Source organism: Salvelinus fontinalis, chromosome 14, assembly GCF_029448725.1.
Source record: "Salvelinus fontinalis isolate EN_2023a chromosome 14, ASM2944872v1, whole genome shotgun sequence".
NCBI classification, from domain to species: Eukaryota; Metazoa; Chordata; class Actinopteri; order Salmoniformes; family Salmonidae; genus Salvelinus; species Salvelinus fontinalis.
The window spans coordinates 47741616-47769056 of NC_074678.1; the positions used below are offsets into that span (position 1 = coordinate 47741616).

The 27441-nt window shown below is 43.4% G+C and overlaps 1 protein-coding gene across 2 annotated transcripts; it reads left to right on the top strand.

Moving 5' to 3' along the window:
• Positions 1 to 1736: 1736 nt before the first annotated feature.
• erich3 (glutamate-rich 3) lies at positions 1737 to 27281 on the top strand. Of its 2 annotated transcripts, XM_055862141.1 has the most exons (15): positions 1737 to 1935; positions 3793 to 3886; positions 6095 to 6220; positions 6566 to 6637; positions 6790 to 6918; positions 9298 to 9456; positions 9687 to 9899; positions 11420 to 11597; positions 15900 to 16086; positions 16345 to 16577; positions 18264 to 18398; positions 19885 to 20337; positions 21837 to 21971; positions 22070 to 25670; positions 25791 to 27281. In XM_055862141.1, exons 1-14 carry the CDS (start codon positions 1895 to 1897, stop codon positions 25642 to 25644), a joined length of 5730 nt encoding a protein of 1909 aa, XP_055718116.1. In that variant the 5' UTR covers positions 1737 to 1894; the 3' UTR covers positions 25645 to 25670; positions 25791 to 27281. The 2 variants fall into 2 exon arrangements, with proteins under 2 accessions (XP_055718116.1, XP_055718117.1); XM_055862142.1 differs by lacking the exon at positions 9298 to 9456.
• The last annotated feature ends 160 nt before the right edge of the window (positions 27282 to 27441 follow it).

A 27441-nucleotide genomic window follows, 5' to 3' on the forward strand; every position in this document is an offset into this window, starting at 1 on the left:
TAAGAGCATTGGGCCAGTAATTGAAAGGTTGTTGGTTTGAATCCCTACAACCAACTAGGTGACAATCAGTCTATATGCCCTTGAGCAAGGCACTTAACCCTAATTGCTCCAGGGTTGCTGTTGTTTTGCACATCAATCCAATTTACAGTTCACACACTTGTACATGTGTGAAACAGGGCAAATGTAAGCACCCAACTAATTATTATATAATAGTGCATTTTCTATAATTTGTCACTTGATTAACGGTATGCATTGCAATAAGGAGGATTTGGGGTTATTTCCTTTATCATGGGCTGTTGGTAACTAGTAATCACTGTGTCTGGTCTCTCATCTCCAGCAGAAGGATGCCGTGAGGGGTTCTTGGTAGTAGGCCTACAGTAGTGCAATGCATAAGTTCAATATTGGTTCCACACACATCTATAGTGTAGAGGTGAATTGAATAGAGTCAGGAACGGACTGGGACCAGAAATCGTCTCGGGCATTTCTGACACCGGACCACTTTTTATACCTCTATGCCCCCATTATCAGCCCAATAAATACATTTTGTGCAAAACCCCCAATTTCAACAGGCCCAGTAGGCTAAAGATGACCCAGCCCATCTGGCATTTGCCAGAACTGCCCTATGGCCAGTCCGGCTCTGAATACAGTCCAGGGTTGCTACCTACATCATTATAATAACAAATATAATGTGTCCTCCTCCCAGAGTGCTAAGAACCTTGGCGTGATCCTGGACAACACCCTGTCGTTCTCAACTAACATCAAGGCGATGACCCGTTCCTGTAGGTTCATGCTCTACAACATTCGCAGAGTACGACCCTGCCTCACGCAGGAAGCGGCGCAGGTCCTAATCCAGGCACTTGTCATCTCCCGTCTGGATTACTGCAACTCGCTGTTGGCTGGGCTCCCTGCCTGTGCCATTAAACCCCTACAACTCATCCAGAACGCCGCAGCCCGTCTGGTGTTCAACTTTCCCAAGTTCTCTCACGTCACCCCGCTCCTCCGCTCTCTCCACTGGCTTCCAGTTGAAGCTCGCATCCGCTACAAGACCATGGTGCTTGCCTACGGAGCTGTGAGGGGAACGGCACCTCTGTACCTTCAGGCTCTGATCAGGCCCTACACCCAAACAAGGGCACTGCGTTCATCCACCTCTGGCCTGCTCGCCTCCCTACCTCTGAGGAAGTACAGTTCCCGCTCAGCCCAGTCAAAACTGTTCGCTGCTCTGGCACCCCAATGGTGGAACAAACTCCCTCACGACGCCAGGTCAGCGGAGTCAATCACCACCTTCCGGAGACACCTGAAACCCCACCTCTTTAAGGAATACCTAGGATAGGATAAAGTAATCCTTCTAACCCCCCCCCCCCCCCCCCCTTAAAAGAGTTAGATGCACTATTGTAAAGTGGTTGTTCCACTGGATATCATAAGGTGAATGCACCAATTTGTAAGTCGCTCTGGATAAGAGCGTCTGCTAAATGACTTAAATGTAATGTAATGTAAATGTAAATAAAATACAAAATAAATTAAACAAAAAAACGACAGATTGGGTCTATGCATATCTGATAATGGATAGAATATAATATAATTTAGGTCCAATAATTCAGACGTGTTTTTTTATTCTAGAATAAAATACAATAGAAAAATACCCCGCAGAAAAAGTAAAATAATCCTTACTGTAGTTGTAAATGGAAACCAGCCTCCTCGATAGCATCGTCACGTGACTTTCCATAGCAACGGGGAAATTGTCATCAGTTCCGCTCGGAAAGAAGTGTAGCACAGTACAGTCTGGGTTTACCAAGTAGGGGATTCGAATAGGACAGTATTCTATCGTCTGGTTCTATATTTGCATGTATTTGAGCAAGGAGGACAGTCTTCCGACCCGGAGTGCTCCGTTTATTATATGAAACTGCATCCCGAAATCATGAGTCACCTATACCCAGGGTAGGTGCCATTCTTTGGAAATTTTCTACAGGTTGACGTTCCCTAGTGATGATAGAGGATTTAGTAAGGCTTGTCTACAGACGCGAACGATAGGGTAGCCTACTTGTTGACAATTCTAAGACTTTATTATTCATGTTTGAAATATTTTTTTATTCATAGGCTATTGGACTATGTTTAAAAAATGCTTGGCTTTATGGAATTGAGTGAACATTAAATATTAGTAGCGAATGGAAAGAACGGGACGCGAACTCGGGTCACCGGCGTGAAAGGCATAGCCTACACCCTACGCATCTCGCCATTAGGCGTAACTGAATTGGTGGGAATTGTAACGTGGCTCATATACAATATAAAAGTTGTTAAGGACTTTATAGCTAATCATAGTTTAGAAAATAGCAACGTAACCTTGGTCCAGCTACTGTCATTGCAACACCTTGGCGGTTAGGCCAAGAGATCCGAACCTCTTGACGAGATCGCAAGTTGTTGCGTTCAGGTCGCTACATTACCCCTTCCTTCGGTAAAGCCGGTAAACAGTTCCTCGTGTGTATACGCCTCTCCGATGGCTTCAAGTCCGTCTTCCCTCTTATGACAAAAACAGTTTTTTTGTGAATTCAGGGGGTCGCCCCAACCGGGACTTGAACGCTGGTCCAGTGAATTTCATCACCTTACTTTAGCCATTACACCAAGAGATCCGATCTTAACAAACTCACTAGGTGTTGTGTTAAAGGGATAGTTTACTTAAATTACAAAATACATATTAATTTCCGTATGACAGAAATCCATACCTTGGTTTTGTTTACCTGGCCACTGTTTCAAATTATAACTTTTTAGCATTTGTGGCACAAATCTAATACAAGTTAATGGAAACAATATAAGCATTTTCACACTTTATGTCCAAGTCGTCCTAAAGTATCAAATAAAATATTTTAATTATTTTGTTACTTAGAGATGATTTGGACGTGAAGCGTGAAAATGCTTATATTGTTTCCATTGACTTGTACTGGATTTGTGAAACACGTAAAAAAAAAACACGATGTGGTCAGATTAACAAACCAAAGCAAGGATTGCCTTCGTACCTTGTCCATAGAGTGCTTACAGGGTAAGGAAAACAATATGTAATTTTATAATTTGGTGAATTATCCCTTTAAGTTCGCTGCAATATTATTATTAAGTATTTTATCTAAATCATTTGGCCACTCAGAATATCTTTGTATAGGATGACAATGTATCCCATGCTCTTGGACAAGCTCTGGTGACCCTATCCGGTTGAGAAATCCGTACCGATGTTATTTAGAGCAGGAGAGAAAGACATGGGCACAAAAGGGCGATTGGGTTAAGTGCGCTATCCATCCCTTAATTCCTAAGGTCATCAGACACCGGTAATAGAGCCGATAGTTGTGGGGATACTGTCATCCCAATGACTAACGCTTCAGGAAATCAAGTCTGTGTTGGAAAGAGCTAGGCAGAATTGAAGTTGAACACATCCGAGGGTAGACCTGACACCATGATAGCCTAGTTAATGACAAAAACAACAACATGGACGTTTTTTATTTTTTTAAACTAATTTTACTAATGGCGCAGATGATTCATTGACATTTAGGCTAGATGTTGTAATGATGAAATGAAGCATAATTGTTACTTTCAGAGGTGATGCAGACTGGTGAACCACTATAATTCATAAGACAGGTATTCTCAATCCATAATACAACCCACTATAAAGGAGAACAGCCCAAATGAATTACGTTACTGATACATGACATATTAGGCACATGAAATGGATACAGTTCGTATGATGTTTTCACATAACAAAATAATAAGCCTTTCTGTCATAATGTAATAGGACTTGCCTTCTCTCTTTAGGCTACTCTCAGCCTACAACAGTCTGACAGACAAACACCTTACTGGATACTTCAACAACACCCGGATCAGGAGACATCTCCAGAGAGTTGGCCTGGTACGTCAAGTACACCAGTGGTTAACTGTCATCAGCAACATTCCCCTCAAATTTTGTATTAGTTGATGATGATGTAGCTTTGGTCCCGGGCGTTACAAGCCACACGTAATGCCTTGGACCAGAGCTAATGATAAGGCACAAGACTACAGCCCTAGCTAAATTCTTTCTTTAGAAAATGCCTTTGCTAAGAAGCTATTTTTTGTTTCTTTTTTGATCCTTTTAATTAAAAACAATCACAGTAAGGTACATAATTGTTACCCAGAAATGATTTGATATCGAGATTTAAAAAACAGCTGAGCTGGACCTTTAAAGCAAGCTTCCTGCAATTCTACTCATTTTGCCATGGAATGGAGATCATGGCAAATTGAGTGACTGTCAGTGACTGACATAGCAAGAGAAAAACTTCTGATGCACAAACACATTTTGAAATTGCACCTGGTGTATTCTACTATTCTTACTCTCAATAGTAAGTTGAGATCCAGACTGAGTTCCTAAGATATATATAGTACCAGTCAAAAGATTGGACGCGGCTACTCATTCAAGGGTTTTTCTTTATTATTTGTTCCTAGACTGTCATTGTAAATAATAATTTGTTCTTTAACTGACTTGCCTCGTTAAATAAAGGTAAAAAATTAACTTTCAATATTCTTGATATTTTCAGGATTGACTGACCTTCATGTCTTTTCTCTTTGCTTGTTTGAGCTGTTCTTGCCATAATATGGACTTGGTCTTTCACCAAATAGGGCTATCTTCTGTATACCACCCCTACCTTGTCACAACACAACTGATTGGCTCAAATGCATTAAGAATGAAAGAAATTCCACAAATGAACTTAACAAGGAACTCCTGATAATTGAAATGTATTCCAGGTGACTACCTCATGAAGCTGGTTGAGAGAATGCCAAGAGTGTGCAAAGCTGTCATCAAGGCAAAGTGTGGCTACTTTGAAGAATGTCAAATATAAAATATATTTGGATTTGTTTATCACTTTTTTGGTTACTACATTATTCCATGTGTTATTTCATAGTTTTGATGTCTTCACTATTATTCTACAATGTATTCTACAACCCTTGAATGAGTAGGTGTGTCCAAACTTTTGACTGGTACAGTAATATATATGTATATATATATATATGTATATGTATATATATATATATATATATATATATATATATATATATATATATATATATATATATATATATATATATATATATATACACTGAGTATACCTGCACATTGTGAAAGCTATGAAAAAGCTATGATCCTTTATTGATGTCACTTGTTAAATCCACTTCAATCAGTGAGGATGAAGGGGAGGAGACAGGTTAAAGAAGGATTTTTAAGCCTTGGGACAATTGAGACATCGATTGTGTCTGTGTGCTATTCAGAGGGTGAATGGGCAAGTCAAAAGATTCAAGTGCCTTTGAAGTGGGTATGGTAGTAGGGGCCAGGCACACCGGTTTGTGTCAAGAACGGCAACGCTGCTGGGTTTTTCACGCTCAACAGTTTCCCGTGTGTGTCAAGAATGGTCTACCACCCAAAGGACACCCAGTCAAGCATTGGAGTCAACATGGGCCAGCATTCCTGGGGAACACTTTCAACACCTTGTAGAGTCCATGCCCCAAGAATTGAGGCTGATCTCAGGGCAAAAAGGAGGGTGGGGTGATTAATATTAGGAAGGTGTTCTTAATGTTTTGGTCAGGCTAAGTGACCGCTGATTTCGCTATGCCTGGAACGAGCCTGTATGTCCATGATAATGATGTTGATGCGTGATTTCGACTGGCTCATAAAAAGTTGTATCCTCTCATTTGGGCACGGTTCACTCTATTTATGGTACTACACAGATCGAAATTCAAAAGTGAAACATTGTTTCTGAGGTTGGACAGGCAGACAGCGAGTCTTATATCAACCAACGCTGAACCAAACAAAATGCTACTGTAGGCTTTGAAGTAAGGGGAAATAATACCGAGTTGAGATAGTAGGCATAGGTGTGTCTGCGACAGCCAATACAGCACGGCTTGGAACGCTGCTCGTCCAATCAGCATCCAGGATCCAAACAACCAGTTTTGTATTGATGATGATCATGATGTAGTGATGATACTGAAGTGTATGGGAGACCGAATGGTAAGATAATAAAAATCTTCTTTTGAGGACCATACAGGCTAATAATAACACTTCCTAATGTGAATTGTGATATTCTATCAGATCACCAGGAGTGGGCGGATTGTCCCAGACAAAGAGTACAGACACAATGTGATGCAGCGAGCGCACCAGAGGCATGTGAGGGAATGCCTGGCCCAGGCCATCTTCCATAAGGTGCTGGACATGGAGGTGAGAGGGCTAGTAGGGAGAAGTTGCCCCTAGACGCTGACCGTGGGTCAGTTTTGCCTCTCCCCCACTAGTGTTTTTTATTTTAGTAATTGTTTTACCTTTATTTAACCAGGAAAGTCCATTGAGAGCCAGAGTCTCTTTTTCAAGAGAGACCTGGCCAAGAAGGCAGCAACAATCAATACATTAAATAATTCAAACATACAATAAGAATATGATTTAGCCTAAATAAAATTGCATTTACACTCCTGAATATGACCCCTGTCCTAGAGACCATGATCCCATTGTTCCGATTGGTGGGTTCTTCCTGCCTCTGCATGTAACGTAAACATTGTCCTTGTCATCCAGCGTCTCCATCAGATCGAGATCAAGAGGAAGTTGGAGGATTTTGCCCGGAGGGAGAGAGTGCATAAAATCAAGGTGCCTCATTTGGATATTAATATTCTGCATAACCTGTGACTCCTTTGAATTTATTGTATCAAACATAATCGTATGCAACCCGATGTCTCTCATGCATTTTGGAGGGAGTCGTGAGTAAAGCCATTATAACCATAGTCTTTGTCTTGGTGAAGGTGGAACGTTCCAAGAGGTACGAGGAGGAGGTAATCCATATCCTGTCTCCACGGCCGCCCACGGGCCCCAGGGTCTCCCACGCACAGCATTCTGGGCCAGAGGGGGAGCACTCTGAATCCTCGGAATCTGTGAGTGATGCCTCTGAGACTATAGCAATTAAGGCAAATGCACAACTAGGATCTCTAATAACAATTTTGATAATGATTGCTCAAGAGTCGCATTATTGTGACGAGGTAAAGCCGGATAGTTGTGACAACGGTTCGGAAAATAAGTATCAGTGTTGGCGATTATGATGTTTGTTTTTAAACTTGATCACGTTTGACGTTTTAAGAGTTATTGTTACCAGAGTTATACACATGTAGCAAATTGAGCTTTGTTTCAACCACACAGCAGCCATGGAAAATGTATTTCATTGGTAGCTATAGGCTGTATGTTGATGGATGTGTGTGGAGCTGATTCATGGCCTGTGCATCCCAAATGGCACTCTATTCCATATATAGGAATGGGCCCTGGTCAAAAGTAGTGCACTATATAGGGAATAGGGTGCCATTTAGGATGCAAACATAGCCTGTACGTGCTGAGATAGTTGCCAGGTTGGTGTTGACATTCTAGTCAGCAGGTCTGAAAAACACTTCTTGTGTTTGCTCAATGTCTCGTTTAAGAGTGTATTCAACGTGAAGTGGTGGGATTACACAAGTTTATCTCACGCTTTTGAAATGTAAGATGTGGTAATGTAAGATTCAGCTCAATGGCTGAATCAACATATGTCGAGGGGTGAACGCCTGCCTGGGCTTTTCTGGCTTTGATCGTTGTATTTACTAGAAGTTAGATGCTGTCTCTTGACAAAATCTGCAAACAGATGTATCACAAGCATGTCGGGGCTTGTTCAAATCTTACTATATAGTGTTGCCGAAAATACTTCAAATATCATTAAAAGCACTTACACTGAACAAAATATATGCCATTGCCCTGCCTGGGCTTTTCTGGCTTTGATCGTTGTATTTACTAGAAGTTAGATGCTGTCTCTTGACAAAATCTGCAAACAGATGTATCACAAGCATGTCGGGGCTTGTTCAAATCTTACTATATAGTGTTGCCGAAAATACTTCAAATATCATTAAAAGCACTTACACTGAACAAAATATAAATGCAACAAGTAAAGTGTTGGGCCCATGTTTCATGAGCTGAAATAAAAAATTCCAGACATTTTCCATATGCACAAAAAGCTTATTTCTCAACAACAAAAAATTGCACAAATATGATTGCATCCCTGTAAATGAGCATTTCTTCTTTGTCAAAATAATCTATCCACCTGACAGGTGTAGCATATCAAGAAGCTGATTAAACAGGTGGACCTTGTGCTGGAGACAATAAAAGGCCACTTTAAAATGTGCAGTTTTGTCACATAACACAATGCCACAGATATCTCAAGTTTTGAGGGAACGTTAAATTGGCATGCTGACTGCAGGAATGTCCACCAGAGCTGTTGCCAGAGAATTGAATGTTCATTTCTCTACCATAAGCTGCCTCCAACGTCGTTTCAGAGAATTTGGCAGTAAGTCGAACCGGCCTCACCCCGCAGACCCTGTGTAACCACACCAGCCCAGGACCTCCACATCCGGCTTCTTCACCTGCAGGATCGTCTGAGGAGTTTTTATGTCTGTAGTAAAGCCCTCTTGTGGAGAAAAACTTCTTCTGATTGGCTCAGCGTGGCTCCCCAGTGGGTGGGCCTATGCCCTCCCAGGCCCACCCAAGGCTGCGCCCCTGCTTAGTGATTGGAAATCCATAGATTAGGCCCTAATGAATTTATTTAAATTAACCGATTTTCTTATATGAACTGTGACTCAGTAAAATCTTTAAAATTGTTGTATGTTGCATTTATATTTTTGTTCAGTATAGTTAATGTGTAGATAAGAGCATGTTTAAAATATTGAAACATTTACTATGATGAGCATTTAAATGTCCATTAGAATTTTATTTTTAAACGTATCCTGCTTAGAATGTATGGTTGGCCTCCCGTGTATCACAGTGCTAGCAGTGCCACCAGAGACTCTGGGTTCGAGCCCAGGCTCTGTCGCAGCCGGCTGCGACCGGGAGGTCCATGGGGCGACGCACAATTGGCCTAGCGTCGTCCGGGTTAGGGAGGGTTTGGCCAGTAGGGATATCCTTGTCTCATCGCGCACTAGCGACTCCTGTGGCGGGCCGGGCGCAGTGCGCGCTAACCAAGGTAGGCAGGTGCACGGTGTTTCCTCCGACACATTGGTGCGGCTGGCTTCTGGGTTGGATGCGCGCTGTGTTAAGAAGCAGTGCGGCTTGGTTGGGTTGTGTTTCGGAAGACGCATGGCTCTCGACCTTCGTCTCTCCCGAGCCCGGACAGGAGTTGTAGCGATGAGACAAGACAGTAACTACTAACAAATGGATACCACGAAATTGGGGAGAAAAAGGGGGTAAAAAAATAAAAGAAAGAAAAAAAATAATGTATGGTTGGATGTGTGTGTGTGCCTCAGCCGGGCTCGTCTCGACCCAACACGGCTCCAGGGAAGATGCAGAGGCCGGTGCGTCTGAAGCCCATCCATAGTAACAGCACCACAGCCTCCCACAGACACACCTCCCCCTACAGGCCCCATGACTCCTCCAATGAAACGGACCAGCCTTTAAACTGCATTGTGAGACCACCAACGTCGACTGTATTATTTATAACACCATAGCACTCACACACGCACGTAGACACACACAGACTTACGGGGTTGGCTACCAGTGGAGTCTTTAGCCGTTCGTTAGTCAGAATTCCATGCATGTTTTATTGCACTTGCTTGCCTTTGTATTCCCGGACCCGTATCCGGGCAACTTGTAATTGAAGCGGAATTATCACAGGAATTTTGTATTTTCTTTCCAGATGGACAAAGACTCCAGAAGACATTTGACCGGGACAGAGTTTTCCCATGGTATATCCCCCTACCGCCTTCCAGTCATCAACAACTTTGTTACCCCAGTGCCACCTCCGACTAAGAGGAAAGAGAGGGGTGGTTTTAAGGGTACCCCCAATGGCACTTTCAGGGGACGGAGACTGCGCCCCACCACGGCCCCAAGTGGCCCCGGAATGATGGAGGTCTCTCTCTTCTTTTCTCCCTCCCTCTCTACCTCTTCAGCCATAGTTCCCTCCACCCTTCAGATGACAAATGGTAGAGTGTCCAACCATTCTATAGTCAAGTCTGATCAAACGCACACTATTTTATGGGGTGCTGGGCGAAAAAAGTCGGTATAAAATAAATAGAATCAGCACAGTCGTGAGCTCCACCACGTACCTTTATTAATAAACAAACAGAGTTTTTGGAGACGTGCTTTGGTTGTCAAATTTCACTTTCTTATGATATAAAATACATTTTACCAAGACAAATATGATTATTCATGTTTTGAATTGTTCATTGGGGTCTTTCTCTAACGTATCATTAACATTATATCAAAGAAGTCAGATTTCGTAACCTAATACATCCGATAATAATCACTGAGCTCTGTTGGCATAGTGGTGCAGAGTTCTCGTAACAACTGTTGAGGATTTTACATTTCGGGGTCGTCGTCTTCAAAATCGTAATCTGCGGGTTGCAAAGAGCTAAATTAGCATGACACGAGCTGAATTAAATGTAAAAGGCTTTGAAAATAAAAAGCTTGGTATAAGCTCTGTTAATATTTCACAGAGATACGCTTAATATTAAAAGCGTATACTACAATATGAAACTACTACATGTCATGTCTCAAACTCGATATCCATCTTACCTCTATGTTGTTTTTTATTTTTATTTTTTTATTTTTTATTTTACCGTTATTTTACCAGGTAAGTTGACTGAGAACACGTTCTCATTTGCAGCAACGACCTGGGGAATAGTTACAGGGGAGAGGAGGGGGATGAATGAGCCAATTGTAAACTGGGGATTATTAGGTGACCATGATGGTTTGAGGGCCAGATTGGGAATTTATGTCCTGTGGATTCGGGAAGAAAGATGATGAGTTCAACGGGAAAGTGAGCCTGTCAGGTAGCCAGTAGCCTTAATTCTTGCACAGAATCCAGCCTAGCTGACGCGATGCAATTTTCCAGATTTTTTTTTATTTTTTTTAAATCTGATACAGAAATTAGGTTTGGACCATTGCTTTTCTTAGAGGATTATCTACATAATTAACATCATTCTACCCATTTGTCAAAATATGGGTTTTGATTGGACATTCTACACATCATTTCTTTTATTCTCTACAATAAACATACAGTGAACCATTTTTATGTCAGACCAAATCACACTTCTCTCAGATATACTATGCTCCAGTACCAGTGCACAGCTGTAATTTATAGTACAGTTTGATTACAAGGGCTCTCCAGATAGGCACATTGACTGTAAGTTATCTGCCCACTTCTATCATACCCAATAGAAACCATTCAGGTTTTATGGTGCTTACTTAGTGTAATATAATAATAATATGTGCAATTTAGCAAATGCTTTTATCTGAAGTGACTTACGTGACATGCGTATATACATTTTGAACGAATGGCCCAAGCAGGTACTTACTGACTTAATTCTTCCTTTGCAGTATTAGAAAAGCCGCAGGACACATTGAAAACAAATATTTTTTTGCTTCCAGGACTCTACCCTCCTGCGGACCTCTGTGCAGAGTAAAGTATGTGTGAGCATGGTGTTCTTTGGAAAGACAGTGCACCTGTCACATGATCTGATGGACATGAGGGATGAGGTGAAGGTGTTCCAGCAGCACTGTGGGGGAGAGAACCTGTGTGTGTACAAGGGCAGAGTCCAGGAGGGAGGTCAGTATGGGAACATGCAGGAAGGGAGGTCAGTGAGTGTGTGACAGACAGATTCAGATCTATTCGGTCTTGCCCAAATTGAAAAAAGACACCTTTGTCATGTTTTGTCTTTGATCTTCATGTCTTGTCCCTGTGCTTCCCTCTGCTGGTCTTATTAGGTTCTTTCCCTCTTTCTATTCCTCTCTCTCCTCCTCCCTCTCTCCCTCCCCCGCTCTCTCTCTCTATCGTTCCGTTCCTGCTCCCAGCTGTTTCTCTTTCTCCTAACGACCTCATTTACTCTTTCACACCTGTCCCCTATTTTGCCCTCTGATTTGAGTCCCTATTTCTCCCTCTGTTTTCTGCTTCTGTCTTTGTCGGATTCTTGTTTGATGTTTGCTGTTCTGTGTCCTGGTTCCGCCCTGTCGTGTTTTTGCCTTCATCAGATGCTGCGTGTGAGCAGGTGTCATCTAAGATATATCCTGGAGTACCGTTTTGTTTAAGACTGGAATAAAGACTCTGTTTTTGTTAAGTCGCTTTTGGGTCCTCATTCACCAGCATAACAGAAGAATCCGACCAAGGATGGACCCAGCGACTACGGATTCTCTCTACACTACCGTCAAGTTCCAGGGAGCAATGCTCGGCAGACACGAGCAGGAATTGTCTGCTGCTCGTCATGCCGTTGAGACCCTGGCCGCTCAGGTTTCCGATCTCTCAGGACAGTTTCAGAGTCTTCGTCTCGTACCACAAGTTACTTCCTGGTCTTCCGAGTCTCCGGAACCCAGGGTTAATAATCCACCATGTTACTCTGGACAGCCCACTGAGTGTCGCTCCTTTCTCACCCAGTGTGATATTGTGTTCTCTCTCCAGCCCAACACATACTCTGGAGAGAGAGCTCGGATCGCTTACGTCATATCACTCCTTACTGGGCGGGCTCGGGAGTGGGGCACAGCTATCTGGGAGGCAAGGGCTGAGTGTTCTGACGTTTATCAGAACTTTAAGGAGGAGATGATACGGGTCTTTGATCGTTCAGTTTTTGGGAAGGAGGCTTCCAGGGGTCTGGCTTCCCTATGTCAAGGTGATCGATCCATAACGGATTACTCTATAGAGTTTCGTACTCTTGCTGCATCCAGTGACTGGAACGAGCCGGCGTTGCTCGCTCGTTTTCTGGAGGGACTCCACGCTGAGGTTAAGGATGAGATTCTCTCCCGGGAGGTTCCTTCCAGCGTGGACTCGTTGATTGCACTCGCCATCCGCATAGAACGACGGGTAGATCTTCGTCACCGAGCTCGTGGAAGAGAGCTCGCGTTAGCGGGGCTTCCCTTCTCCGCATCTCGACCATCTCCTTCCATCGGCTCTGAGACTGAGCCCATGCAGCTGGGAGGTGTTCACATCTCGACTAAGGAGAGGGAACGGAGAATCACCAACCGCCTTTGCTTCTATTGCGGTTCTGCTGGACATTTTGTCATGTCATGTCCAGTTAAAGGTCAGAGATCATCAGTAAGCGGAGGGCTACTGGTGAGCGCTACTACTCAGGTCTCTCCATCAAGATCCTGTACTACCTTGTCGGTCCATCTACGCTGGACCGGGTCGGCTGCTTCCTGCAGTGCCTTGATAGACTCTGGGGCTGAGGGTTGTTTTATGGACGAAGCATGGGCTCGGAAACATGAGATTCCTCTCAGAGAGTTAGGGAGGATCACACCCATGTTCGCCTTAGATGGTAGTCCTCTCCCCAGTATCAGATATGAGACACTACCTTTAACCCTCACAGTATCTGGTAACCACAGTGAGACCATTTCTTTTTTGATTTTTTGTTCACCTGTTACACCTGTTGTTTTGGGTCATCCCTGGCTAGTATGTCATAATCCTTCTATTAATTGGTCTAGTAATTCTATCCTATCCTGGAACGTTTCTTGTCATGTGAAGTGTTTAATGTCTGCTATTCCTCCTGTTTCTTCTGTCCCCTCTACTCAGGAGGAGCCTGGTGATGTGACAGGAGTACCGGAGGAACATCATGATCTACGCACGGTCTTCAGTCGGTCCAGAGCCAACTCTCTTCCTCCTCACCGGTCGTATGATTGTTGTATTGATCTCCTTCCGGGGACCACTTCTCCTCGGGGTAGATTATTCTCTCTGTCGGCTCCCGAACGTAAGGCTCTCGATGATTATCTGTCTGCTGAAGGCATTCAGATGGATCCCGCTAAGGTCCAGGATGTCAGCGATTGGCCCGTTCCTAAGTCACGTGTCGAGTTACTGCGCTTTCTCGGTTTCGCTAATTTCTATCGGCGTTTCATTCGTAATTACGGTCAAGTGGCTGCCCCTCTCACAGCTCTGACTTCTGTCAAGTCTTGCTTTAAGTGGTCCGGTTCCGCCCAGGGAGCTTTTGATCTCCTCAAGAAGCGTTTTACATCCGCCCCTATCCTTGTTACTCCTGACGTCACAAAACAATTCATTGTCGAGGTTGACGCTTCAGAGGTGGGCGTGGGAGCCATTCTGTCCCAGCGCTTCCAGTCTGACGATAAGGTCCATCCTTGCGCTTACTTTTCTCATCGCTTGTCGCCATCGGAACGCAACTATGATGTGGGTAACCGCGAACTGCTCGCCATCCGCTTAGCCTTAGGCGAATGGCGACAGTGGTTGGAGGGGGCGACCGTTCCTTTTGTCGTTTGGACTGACCATAAGAACCTTGAGTACATCCGTTCTGCCAAACGACTTAATGCACGTCAAGCTCGTTGGGCATTGTTTTTCGCTCGTTTCGAGTTCGAGATTTCCTATCGTCCGGGAAATAAGAACACCAAGCCTGATGCTTTATCCCGTCTCTTTAGTTCTCCTGTGGTTTCTACCGAACCCGAGGGGATTCTCCCTGAAGGGCGTGTTGTCGGGTTGACTGTCTGGGGAATTGAGAGACAGGTAGAGCAAGCACTCACTCACACTGCGTCGCCGCGCGCTTGTCCTAGTAACCTTCTGTTCGTTCCTGTCTCTACTCGTCTGGCTGTTCTTCAGTGGGCTCATTCTGCCAAGTTAGCTGGTCACCCCGGTGTTCGGGGTACGCTTGCTTCTATTCGCCAGCGGTTTTGGTGGCCTACTCAGGAGCGGGACACGCGCCGTTTCGTGGCTGCTTGTTCGGACTGCGCGCAGACTAAGTCAGGTAACTCTCCTCATGCCGGTCGTCTTAGACCGCTTCCCATTCCTTCTCGACCATGGTCTCAGATCGCCTTAGACTTTAGTACCGGTCTGCCTTCGTCTGCGGGGAGGACTGTGAGAGCCGCCAATAAACGTAGGATTAAGAGTCCTAGGTATTGTCGCGGTCAGAGAGTGTGGCTTTCCACTCGTAACCTTTCCCTTACGACAGCTTCTCGCAAGTTGACTCCGCGGTTCATTGGTCCGTTTCGTGTCTCTCAGGTCGTTAATCCTGTCGTTGTGCGACTGCTTCTTCCGCGACATCTTCGTCGCGTCCACCCTGTCTTCCATGTCTCTTGTGTCAAGCCTTTTCTTCGCGCCCCCGTTCGTCTTCCCTCCCCCCCTCCCGTCCTTGTCGAGGGCGCACCTATTTACAAGGAACGGAGGATCATGGACATGCGTTCTCAGGGACGTGGTCAACAGTACTTAGTGGATGGGGAGGGTTTCGGTCCTGAGGAGAGGAGTTGGGTTCCATCTCGGGACGTGCTGGACCGTTCGTTGATTGATGATTTCCTTCGTCGCCGCCAGGGTTCCTCCTCGAGTGCGCCAGGAGGCGCTTGGTGAGTGGGGGGGTACTGTCATGTTTTGTCTTTGATCTTCATGTCTTGTCCCTGTGCTTCCCTCTGCTGGTCTTATTAGGTTCTTTCCCTCTTTCTATTCCTCTCTCTCCTCCTCCCTCTCTCCCTCCCCCGCTCTCTCTCTCTATCGTTCCGTTCCTGCTCCCAGCTGTTTCTCTTTCTCCTAACGACCTCATTTACTCTTTCACACCTGTCCCCTATTTTGCCCTCTGATTTGAGTCCCTATTTCTCCCTCTGTTTTCTGCTTCTGTCTTTGTCGGATTCTTGTTTGATGTTTGCTGTTCTGTGTCCTGGTTCCGCCCTGTCGTGTTTTTGCCTTCATCAGATGCTGCGTGTGAGCAGGTGTCATCTAAGATATATCCTGGAGTACCGTTTTGTTTAAGACTGGAATAAAGACTCTGTTTTTGTTAAGTCGCTTTTGGGTCCTCATTCACCAGCATAACAACCTTTTTAATAGCACTTCATTTTTTTCCTAATCTCAAACCATTTGCATGCAGATTGCGTAAACATCCCATAAAATATGAAATACTACAATACAAAGTATCTACTTTACCTCTATTTATTTTAGAGACGTTCCAGTTTGTGTCGCGGCGCCACCGTGGCTTCCCCTTCAGCCTGACGTTCTTTCTCAACGGGCTGCAGGTGGAGCGCCTCAGCTCCTGCTGTGAGTTCAAACACAGGAAGGGCTCCCGGCTAGGTGGCCGCCACGGACATTTTGGATTCTCCAGCACGGAGGGAGCCTCGCCCTGCTACAGGTAAGATACAGTAACAGCAGGATTTCAAAAGTACGTGTTACTGTCTGTGAATGGAGTGGTCATGTCGAAAGCAAAGATGTTATCCTGAGTGTTTCGAAAATGTATATTCAATCCAAAGTCTTTTTTTTGGCACCTCTATTATCTGAATTTGTCAATAAATCCCCAATTATGATGAAATCTCAGTGATACACGTTCAATGTCTGCAGTCTTATCAGGTGCACAAGGATACAGTATGTGAGGTCCATTTTCATTTTCCAGGTGTATCATAGCCTTGGGTTTAGACAAGAAGCCCACCCCTCCTCCAAAGAGAGTCAAAGAGGAAATCATAGGCACCCGCCCTCTAGACACTGGGAAGGACACTGCAGAGGTGGAGGAGGAGATGATTGGTAAAGACAGTCACTCTCAACCAGAGCCTGAGACAACTCAGCCACAGGACATGGAGACAGAGATCAAAGAAGACATTCCACAAGAGGAGGACAAACCCAAAGACGGTACACTGAGCTACACAGATGGAGACCTGAGAGTTATATCAATATTATGTTGACATTTTGGTCACACTTTACTGTAGCCCCACTTACATGCATTTATAAAGCCTTTATAACAGCTACAGTTGAAGTCGGAAGTTTACATACACTTAGGTTGGAGTCGTTTAAACTCGTTTTTCAACCACTCCACAAATTTCTTGTTAACGAATTATAGTTTTGGCAAGTCGGTTAGGACATCTACTTTGTGCAGGACACAAGTCATTTTTCCAACAATTGTTTACAGACAGATTATTTCACTGTATCACAATTCCAGTGGGTCAGAAGTTTACATACACTACATTGACTGTGCCTTTAAACAGCTTGGAAAATTCCAGAAAATGATGTCATGGCTTTAGGAGCTTCTGATGGGCTAATTGACATAATTTGAGTCAATTGGAAGTGTACCTGAGGATGTATTTCAAGGCCTACCTTCAAACTCATTGCCTCTTTGCTTGACATCATGGGAAAATCAAAAGAAATCAGCCAAGACCTCAGGAAAAGAATTGTAGACCTCCACAAGTTCGGTTCATCCTTGGGGGCAATTTCCAAACGCCTGAAGGTACGACGTTCATCTGTACAAACAATAGTCTGCATGTATAAACACCATGGGACCATGCAGCCGTCATACCACTCAGGAAGGAGATGCGTTCTGTCTCCTAGAGATGAACGTACTTTGGTGCGAAAAATGCAAATAAATCCCAGAACAACAGCAAAGGACCTTGTGAAGTTGCTGGAGGAAACAGGTACAAAAGTATCTATATCCACAGTAAAACAAGTCCTATATCGAGATAACCTGAAAGGCCGCTCAGCAAGGAAGAAGCCACTGCTCCAAAACCACCATAAAAAAGCCAGACTACGGTTTGCAACTGCACATGGAGACAAAGATCGTACTTTTGGAGAAATGTCCTCTGGTCTGATGAAACAAAAATAGAACTGTTAGGTCATAATGACCATCGTTATGTTTGGAGGAAAAAGGGGGAGGCTTGCAAGCCGAAGAACACCATCCCAACCATGAAGCACGGGGGTGGCAGCATCATGTTGTGGGGGTGCTTTGATGCAGGAGGGACTGGGGATCCTAACTGACCTAAAACAGGGAATTTTTACGAGGATTAAATGTCAGGAATTGTGAAAAACTGAGTTTAAATGTATTTGGCTAAGGTGTATGTAAGCTTCCAACTTCAACTGTACATGAAGACATAACATCCATCATAGGCTGTCATAAACAAGGCATAAGTTACCAATATTTTTGTGAAAATTATTAATCATACCTAGTCAGTTGTCCAACTGAATGTATCAAACTGAAATGTGTCTTCTGCATTTAACCCGACCCCTCTGAATCAGAGAGGTGCGGGGGGCTGCCTTAATCAACATCCACGTCTTCAGCGCTCAGGGAACAAGTGGGTTAACTGCCTCGCTCAGGGTAGAAAGACAGATTCTCCTTGTCAGCTCAGGGATTCGATCCAGCAACCTCCTGGTTATGGGCCCAACACTCTAACCACTAGGCTACCTGCCAACCCATAATAGAAGCATAGTAGTTGCTCTGTCTAACTATCTATGGTACACGATTAAAATCATCTTAATAAGATAGTTAATCATGTCAAGAATAGTTTTTATGCTATGGAGTCATAAGGCGCTATTTGTTTTTCCCAACAGACTATGAAGAGGACTTTGAGGCGGACGACGAGGGGCAGGCTGAGGACAAGAAAAGTTTTCGTCCCTCCAGAGAAAGAGACGGAGAGGATAGAGAGAAAGACGACCGGTCTGACAGTGAGGATGATGACAAAGATGGTTAGTTAATAATCTTGAAAAATCTTTATTTATAATCAAAGGGAAATTCATTAATAGAAGAGTTTACACCCCAATCCAAATATAGCCCACTTCATCCATTCATCGTAGATCTCAATCCAAATATAGTCCACTTCATCCATTCATCGTAGATCTCAATCCAAATATAGTCCACTTCATCCATTCATCGTAGATCTCAATCCAAATATAGTCCACTTCATCCATTCATCGTAGATCTCAATCCAAATATAGTCCACTTCATCCATTCATCGTAGATCTCAATCCAAATATAGTCCACTTCATCCATTCATCGTAGATCTCAATCCAAATATAGTCCACTTCATCCATTCATCGTAGATCTCAATCCAAATATAGTCCACTTCATCCATTCATCGTAGATCTCAATCCAAATATAGTCCACTTCATCCATTCATCGTAGATCTCAATCCAAATATAGTCCACTTCATCCATTCATCGTAGATCTCAATCCAAATATAGCCCACTTCATCCATTCATCGTAGATCTCAATCCAAATATAGTCCACTTCATCCATTCATCGTAGATCTCAATCCAAATATAGTCCACTTCATCCATTCATCGTAGATCTCAATCCAAATATAGTCCACTTCATCCATTCATCGTAGATCTCAATCCAAATATAGTCCACTTCATCCATTCATCGTAGATCTCAATCCAAATATAGTCCACTTCATCCATTCATCGTAGATCTCAATCCAAATATAGCCCACTTCATCCATTCATCGTAGATCTCAATCCAAATATAGTCCACTTCATCCATTCATCGTAGATCTCAATCCAAATATAGTCCACTTCATCCATTCATCGTAGATCTCAATCCAAATATAGCCCACTTCATCCATTCATCGTAGATCTCAATCCAAATATAGTCCACTTCATCCATTCATCGTAGATCTCAATCCAAATATAGTCCACTTCATCCATTCATCGTAGATCTCAATCCAAATATAGTCCACTTCATCCATTCATCGTAGATCTCAATCCAAATATAGCCCACTTCATCCATTCATCGTAGATCTCAATCCAAATATAGTCCACTTCATCCATTCATCGTAGATCTCAATCCAAATATAGCCCACTTCATCCATTCATCGTAGATCTCAATCCAAATATAGTCCACTTCATCCATTCATCGTAGATCTCAATCCAAATATAGTCCACTTCATCCATTCATCGTAGATCTCAATCCAAATATAGTCCACTTCATTCATTCATCGTAGATCTCAATCCAAATATAGTCCACTTCATCCATTCATCGTAGATCTCAATCCAAATATAGTCCACTTCATCCATTCATCGTAGATCTCAATCCAAATATAGTCCACTTCATCCATTCATCGTAGATCTCAATCCAAATATAGTCCACTTCATCCATTCATCGTAGATCTTAGCTCTTCAAATGATAAATGTTCTATTCCTTTGTCTCCTGTTAACACTGTCTCCCTTGTAGAAGAGAGAAGATCAAGGTCAAGGTCAGACTCCAGCTCCTCAGGAAGTGACATGGACGACAGTGAGGCTGAGGCCAAGGAGGACCAAGCAGTCAACCAGGCAGCTGACCTAGAGGAGGCTCCTCCCCAGGCTGAACAGGCAAAAGACAACCCCACCACCATAGCACTTGATCCGGACCAACCACCCACAGAGGATCACACCACAGCCACAGAGAGCAGCTCTCCTACCCCACCCCAGACCACCTCGACTGGGGAGGAAGACACAGGGACCTTGGGGTACAGCCCTGGGGACAGCACAGCGAGACCCACAGAGCTTGAGGTGTCAGACACAAGTGGGCTGTCGGAGAAGGAGGGGAAAGGGGATGATGATGGGAGTGCTGAGGCTAAGGAGGAATACAAGGAGAGTAGGGCTAAGGCGGAGGGTGAGTCTACACAGGAGGAGGCGCCTGAGAGGGGTAAGTATGTACCGTCACATCCAGACTCGCCTGAATGAGCGCTGTACCCCTCCCCTCTCTGGGGCCTTTTCCATAATCAGAGCTGTCAGTTTTTCTATATAATACATTCGTTGAGCTTTATATATTTCCATGTATACAGGCCTTTACATAAGAATCCATCGATTTAATTCTGAGTATTGTGAGATAACAGGTCAGTTCGGATGGTGGAAAAGGTGATTCTGTGTGTTGCTTGGGAGAAACCATTTCCTGCTGCATTTTGGACCTGCCTGTCCTTTTCTCATTCTCCTTCACGCCTTGTAATTGTGATGATGAATAAGATGGCTGTTGGAGCTAAGTGGGAACATGCTTTTTTTGGTCTCATTTGTGTTTGTATTCAAGTGCGTGCCAGTGTTTTTGGACTTTAATTTGATAAACATTGTAATGTACAGATGTAGGGTTTTAATTTGAGCCAGTTTGCTACAGCAGGAAAATAATCCTAAAGCAACAGGAAATGTGAATTATTATGTGGATTATAATTCAAGGACCTTTTTGTAGTCTAAAATTTCAAAGTGGAAATTACAAACTTCAGGAGGCTTTTTAAACCTCAAATACACTACAAGTTTTACATTTCCTGGATTGCAGGAAAGTTCTCCTGCAACAGCGTGATCAAATTAAGATCCTACATCTGTAGAGTGCCTCTGAGGAATTTGTATTACTTCGCCGTAGTTCTTCCTCAGAATTGGTTGAACAGATTTAACATTCTTAATGAACAACTTTGTACTGTATACCTGACAAATTACGTCTGAAAATACTGAGCTGAGGTCTGTTTTGGGTTTGCTCTCCTGTGTTCTTTGTTACGTTGATGTAATTTTGGCCAACACAAAATATATTTTTTTATTTGTTTGGGCCCATGAACTTTATCTCTGTATTGCTTTTTGCTTGTTTATTTAGCTGGTTAGCGTTTTTCGTCATGAATCTTGGTCTGGGGGCAGCTCTGTAGAGTGGTCACTAGCTGGCATGGCCACAAACTCATAAAATCTGATTTTAAACATAACCATAACTTTAACCACATTGCTAACCCTAATGCCTAAAACCCCAACCTTAAATTAACACCAAAAAGCAAATGTTTGTTTTCATGAATTTGTACAATATAGCTGATTTTTACTTTTCAGCTGGCCTATCTAGCAGAAATTGGTCAGTTCTGCCTCCAGGGCCAGATTCATGACAATAAACGTCAACCTGCATTTATTTCATGCATGCTGAACATCTGAATGTGATATACATTATACTATTCTCCTTCAATTGGCTAATGTAAATATTAAAATGAGTCTCTCTCTGAAATGAAGTTTCATTTTACTTTGTTCTGTCTAATGTCCAATCATTGCTTTCAGTTTATTTTGTTTTAATGGCTCCTCATGATGTTCTTTTTGTATATGATTATACTGCTTGTGTTTGTTGACATGTAAAAGTCATTCATTGCATGCTTTACGTCTCTGTCTCCTTCCCATGCCAAACCCAAGCCAAGTCTGTGCAGGAGAAACTAGCAGAGGCCATTTTGAAGGAGGCTCAGAGTCACTCAGAGCCAGAGCTGAGTGACACCAGCACTGAGACGGAGGAAGACCCCAATGAGAAAAACCAACAACAGGACACCATTGGTCAGAGCTCCAGTTATTTGTCCTTAACACCTGTGCAGTATATTTAGTGTGTGAGAAAATTTCATTGGTCACTCACCTACCGCCTGTTTTTTCCGCAGGTACGGAACCAGAGCAAGCCGGGGCTTTTACTCTGGAGTGTCAGATCAGTACAGAGGAAGTGAAGTGTGAGGAAAGTTTACTCAGTGCACAGGAAATGACCTCACAGAGTGCTGCCGAGGGAAAAGAAGTCGGGACTGAGCTGAAGAAAGAGGAGGAAGATGGTGCACCGGAGTCTGAACAGATAACTGAAGAAACCAGTGGTGTGACAGAGGAGAAAGAGGAGGATCCAAAAGCCAGTCCAGAGACGGATGATCAAGAAGAGACAGACAGCAAAGTAGAAACAAAGGGGAAAGAAGAGGGTGAAGAAACTAAGGGCAACCAGGAAGAAGATGAGGCTGTGGATCTTCAGGCAGACGAGCCAGCTAAAGCAAGAGATTCTGTAACTAGTAAAGAGCAGCAGGAAGAGAACACCGCAGCAGATCCTGACATACCACCTAGTGAGTCAGAGGAGATGAAAAGCACTAAAGATGATGAGTCATCTGCACCAGAAGAACCAGCGAGCAAGACTGAGATAGAAACAGCTGTGACGGATGAGGCAGGGACTGAGGTGGCAGAGAGTGAAACAGTAGAGATGAAAGCAGAGCCCATAGAGGATTCAGAGTCCCATAGCCATAAAGAGATGTCTATAACTGACAAAGACAGGCAGGGAGATGAGGAGGAGGACACGGTTGGAGGCACAGAGACAGAAGTCACAGCAGATAATTCCAACAGCGTGTCAGAGAAAAGTGGAGATACTACTGTCTGTGCTGAAAAGAGAGCAGGGGGAGCTGAGAAGAGTGAGGATGCAATTGGAGAAACCGAAGCCAAACTTGAGAGTGACACAGGGGAGGCTATGAAGGAAGAGAGCCTAGAAAAAGAAGCTGGTCAGGATGAAGTTGGAGGAGAAACGACTACAGAGGATGAGGTAGAAAATGATTTTGCCCAAATTGAAGAAGGGAAAGTAAAGGACGGTGAAAAGACTGGAAATGTTAAGAAAGAAGAAAAGGAAGAGACTGAGGAAGTAAATACTGGAGCAGCTAAGAGAGATGAAGAGAGAGTTAGTGAGGGTAAGGTAGACAGAAGTGAGAAAGATGGGGAGGATAACGCAGAAGAGGGTACACAGGGCGGAGAAAATACAGAGGGGAATAAGGCAGAGGAGGAAGAAACAGATGACAGCAAGAAAGCAGCAGAAGTAGAAGATAAGGTGGAGTGTGAAGAGAAGAAGGCTGGACAGGCAGAAAAGGAAGACAGTGATGGAGAAGAAATTGTAAAAGAAGAGGGCAAGCTAGAAAGTGGGGAAATGGTTGAAGAAAATAAAGCAGCAAATGTATCTGAGCATGAAACAGGAGAGAAAGAGGGAGAGGAAGTAGTTGAGGAAAATGTTGTGGATGCAGAGGAAGCCGGTGAACTTAAAGCAGAGGAAGGAGAAAACATGACAACAACTGAGGTCAAAGTTGAAGAGACTGAGATCAAAGACAATGTTCATGAATCTGCATGTGATGTGGACGAGAATGATGAATCTGATAAAGAGAATGGCTCTTCTCCAATTGTTGGCGATAGCACTGCGGCCAGAGATGAGACCCGAGTCAGCAGGAAAGAAACAGAGAAAAAGGACAGTGAGGTAGATTCTGAGAATGGAGAGACAGCTGCAGCCTCTGAAGTTCAGAGTGACACCGCAAGAGAGGATACAGAGTCCACAAACCAAGATACCCAAGGCAAAAACAATACAGGAGAGGACAAGGTAGATGAAAAGGACATGGAGGCAGAAACAAAGACAGATGACCCAAACAAGGTGGAGACAGAGGAAGATCCTAAAGACCAGGAAGAAGCAAATGACAAATGTGAAAATACCAAAGTAGATCATGATGCAGACAAAGAAGACAAAGAATCTAAGGCTGAGAAATCTAACAGAGATAGCCATGCTGGTTCACATGTTGGAGACCCAGAGCCAGTTAACACTGGGGCTGAATCCAAAGAAGAGGCTATGTCAGAGAATGCTGATAAGGAGACTAAGAATGTCAAGGAGATAGAGACATCTGTGGAGTCTCAAGAGCAGTCTGAACAAAAAACTAAGTCAAAGGACAGAATTGTAGATGCTACACTTGAGAGTGAAGATAAGAACCCAAATACAAGCACAGATAGCTTGGATGACGGCAAAGAGAACGTTAATGATGCTACTACAGAGGTGATTGTTGTTTCTGAAGAGACACAAGCTCAAGCTTCAGAACCCAGAGCTATGGAGTTAGAAGATACTACAGAGACTGAATCAGATCTGAAGGAAAAAGAACATAAAACGGAAGACGAATCCACAGAAGGGTCAAGCAAGCCATCTGAAGACGGAGCCAGCATTGTGCTCAAACCTCAGTCAGAAACACCACAAAAAGAAAGCAGTGCATCAGGTAAAGAAGCTAATGTACTTGAGGAAAGTGTTAAAGCCGAGGACCATGCTGCAACTCCAGAGACCCTGGAGAAAGGAGACAATAGGGATCTTGTAACTAACTGGGTGAATGTACATCAATCCTCAAAGTTCTTCGAGACATTCATAGAGCCCCTAGATGACTTTACTTCTGACAATGTCATCAGTGAGTCTAATTCAGATGCCAGGGCTATAGCACCAGCACACGTGACCGAACTTTCTAGACCAGAGAGACCTACTAAAACGGCAAAGACACCAGACCCGAAACCTGACGATCATGATACCAATGCCTCAGAGAGGAGCGCAGCCGTTGGAGGCGGAGGTGACACCATTGTTGAGAGTACAGTAACAGAACTTAAAGAGGCAGCCCCATCAACAAAAGATGAAAATGAGTCAAACAGTAATAACAAGGTGGAAGTGATCCAATCAGATCTCAGGAGTACTCACTCAAGAGATGATGAAGCCAGTGAAACTGGGATAACGAAATACTCTCTCGAGGTGAAAGAAGAAACAGAAGTCACTCTCTTCACACTCTCTACTGAACTTGAACACAGCAGCAGAGAAGACACAGCTGGGCCACAGGAGGAGGGTCAGAGTTCTTCAGAGGAGCTCAAAGGAACAACAGGGATGTCTGAGGATGACAAGGACAAAGATATGACAATGCAGGGAGAAACTGATCTGACAGAAATGTCCAAAACGGACGTTGAAAGAATACAGGGCTCTAACCATTCAGCTGCCAGTGGCAGGCCTGAAAATATCATTGAGAATCCAGCAGAGACTGAAGAAACCAAAGACAATTCTGGGTTGGACGAGCAACAAACATTGGAAGAGATAAATGTCCTGACAACGTCTGAGAGTCCAGAGAATCACTCTGAATCTGGCACAACATCAAGAGAACCAGAAGACACCAAAGATACAAAGGAACCGAAAGAGCAAGAGGCTGCAGAGGTTACAGAAATAACAGAACTAAGAGTCATTTCGAAATCTGAGAATGAGAGCCAGGAATACTCCCAAAGTGTACAGCTCCATTCCAAACAACTGGATGGAAGCAGGAGGGGAGACAAAGAAGACCTACAGCTGATTGACCAGCTGAGCACCTGCTCAGTGGAAGACTCTTCGCTGTTTGGCCACACCTCATACCCTCTGTTGACAACTGCACCGACTGACAGTAATTATTAGAAGAAAGCAGGCAGGCTGGCACAAAGGTAAGCTGCACAATTATTACATTTCTATATATCGGAGATTTGTTGACATCTGAACAAGAAAGTAAGATAACACATAGGCCTATTATTTTGAATAAAGTTTGCTCTATCTATATTATAAAGCACGTGAGACAATCAGATGACTACAGGATGGCCTGGAAGGGTATTCTTCGACATCACATTCTTTCCGAAGTTGGGTTATTCTTGAGATGAACTTGCTGTAATGGTTCTCATGAGACGACACTGCAGGAACAGTCGCTCCACAATTGTGAATGCACGTTTGAGTTTACTAAGAGCTTTAATGATTTCCCCCTTTTTACCAACAAAAAAGTCTGGGTCATGAAAATGTGTGTGTTTATAAAGGTTTTGATAGTAGCATAGATGTTTACAACCATCCCTTCTTGGGGACAAACAGTGAGGCCTTGTCTGCTGGAGGTATCAAGCACAGGTGCTGTCACCAGCCCCCTGTAAACAGATACCCCTCAATTCACACTGCACAAATACATAAATCATTCATAGTCGTTAAGCCTTGTGGAGGTCAGCTTGCCCCAAAGCACCTTAACACACTTCGCAAGGCATGGTTGTGTGATGATTGGTTTGGAGAGAAAATGAAATACTCCCGGCCACCACTGACTTAAAGCACCACAACACTTTTGTGTTGATGACAAAGACCTGATTGGATTATAGTTTGGCACTGGCGAGGAAATACAGTTGGCTCTTTATACTGGATGTATAACCTTAATTACACAGATAACGTTCATTATTTATACACAGAAAGAAGATTTAGGAGATAGATTTCCATATTTTACATTGTGATAACTCTCCAGAGATTTGTTTAACTTTATCTGCAATGTGTACATGATCTGTTGTCACAAATTGTATCCCTGCATTTCCATTCCACTTTCAAAGTAATTACAATGTATTCCTTTAGAGAATTTTCTTATCCAATTTAATGGACATGCGTTGAAATAAAATTCACCCCGTTCATTTGAAAACATTGTATGTCATACATAAAACATACAATTAATGCCTACTGTACACAACTACACAAACAGTAATAATAAAGACTTGCCTAGTTAAATAAAAGGTTAAAGGTTAAACATACAAGTAATAATAATTGGAGAAATTGTGAAATGCCCTATGTAGGAAACAGTTTGTGTCAAAATATGTTGAGGCTAAGACATTTAATACCTGTATCATTCTTGGTTCATTTATTTCTTCAGTTGCCATTCATTATGAATCCTGTATTTAATAAGTAAGGTGTTTATTGTCACAAACAGCGAATATGTGCAGTGTAATGTGGTGTTTTACAGGGTCAGCCATAGTAGTACGGCGCCCCTGGAGCAAATGAGGGTTAAGTGACATTGCTCAAGGGCACATCGACTGATTTTTCACCTTGTCGGCTCGGGTATTCTAACCAGCGACCTTGCAGTTACTAGCCCAACGCTATAACCACTAGGCTACCTGTCGCCTAGTTTGGCATAGTTTGGTTAGGATTCTTCTTGTTTACGTATGAATTGTTTACATATATATTATATCAATGTCAAATCATCTAGACTGAAACTCCATGTGATTTCTCTATTTTATTGAAAATAAAAGTACAAATTGACTGAGCATTCTGAGGCTGAAATATGGTTTTAACGAAATACTATACTATTTTCAAAACCCCCAAAATGCCTAAATATTTACAAGATATAAAAAACAACTAAAACCTATTCAGATAGTTCAACACCATGAACAGAGAGAACGGAGTAGATAGCTTTAGGAATACAGA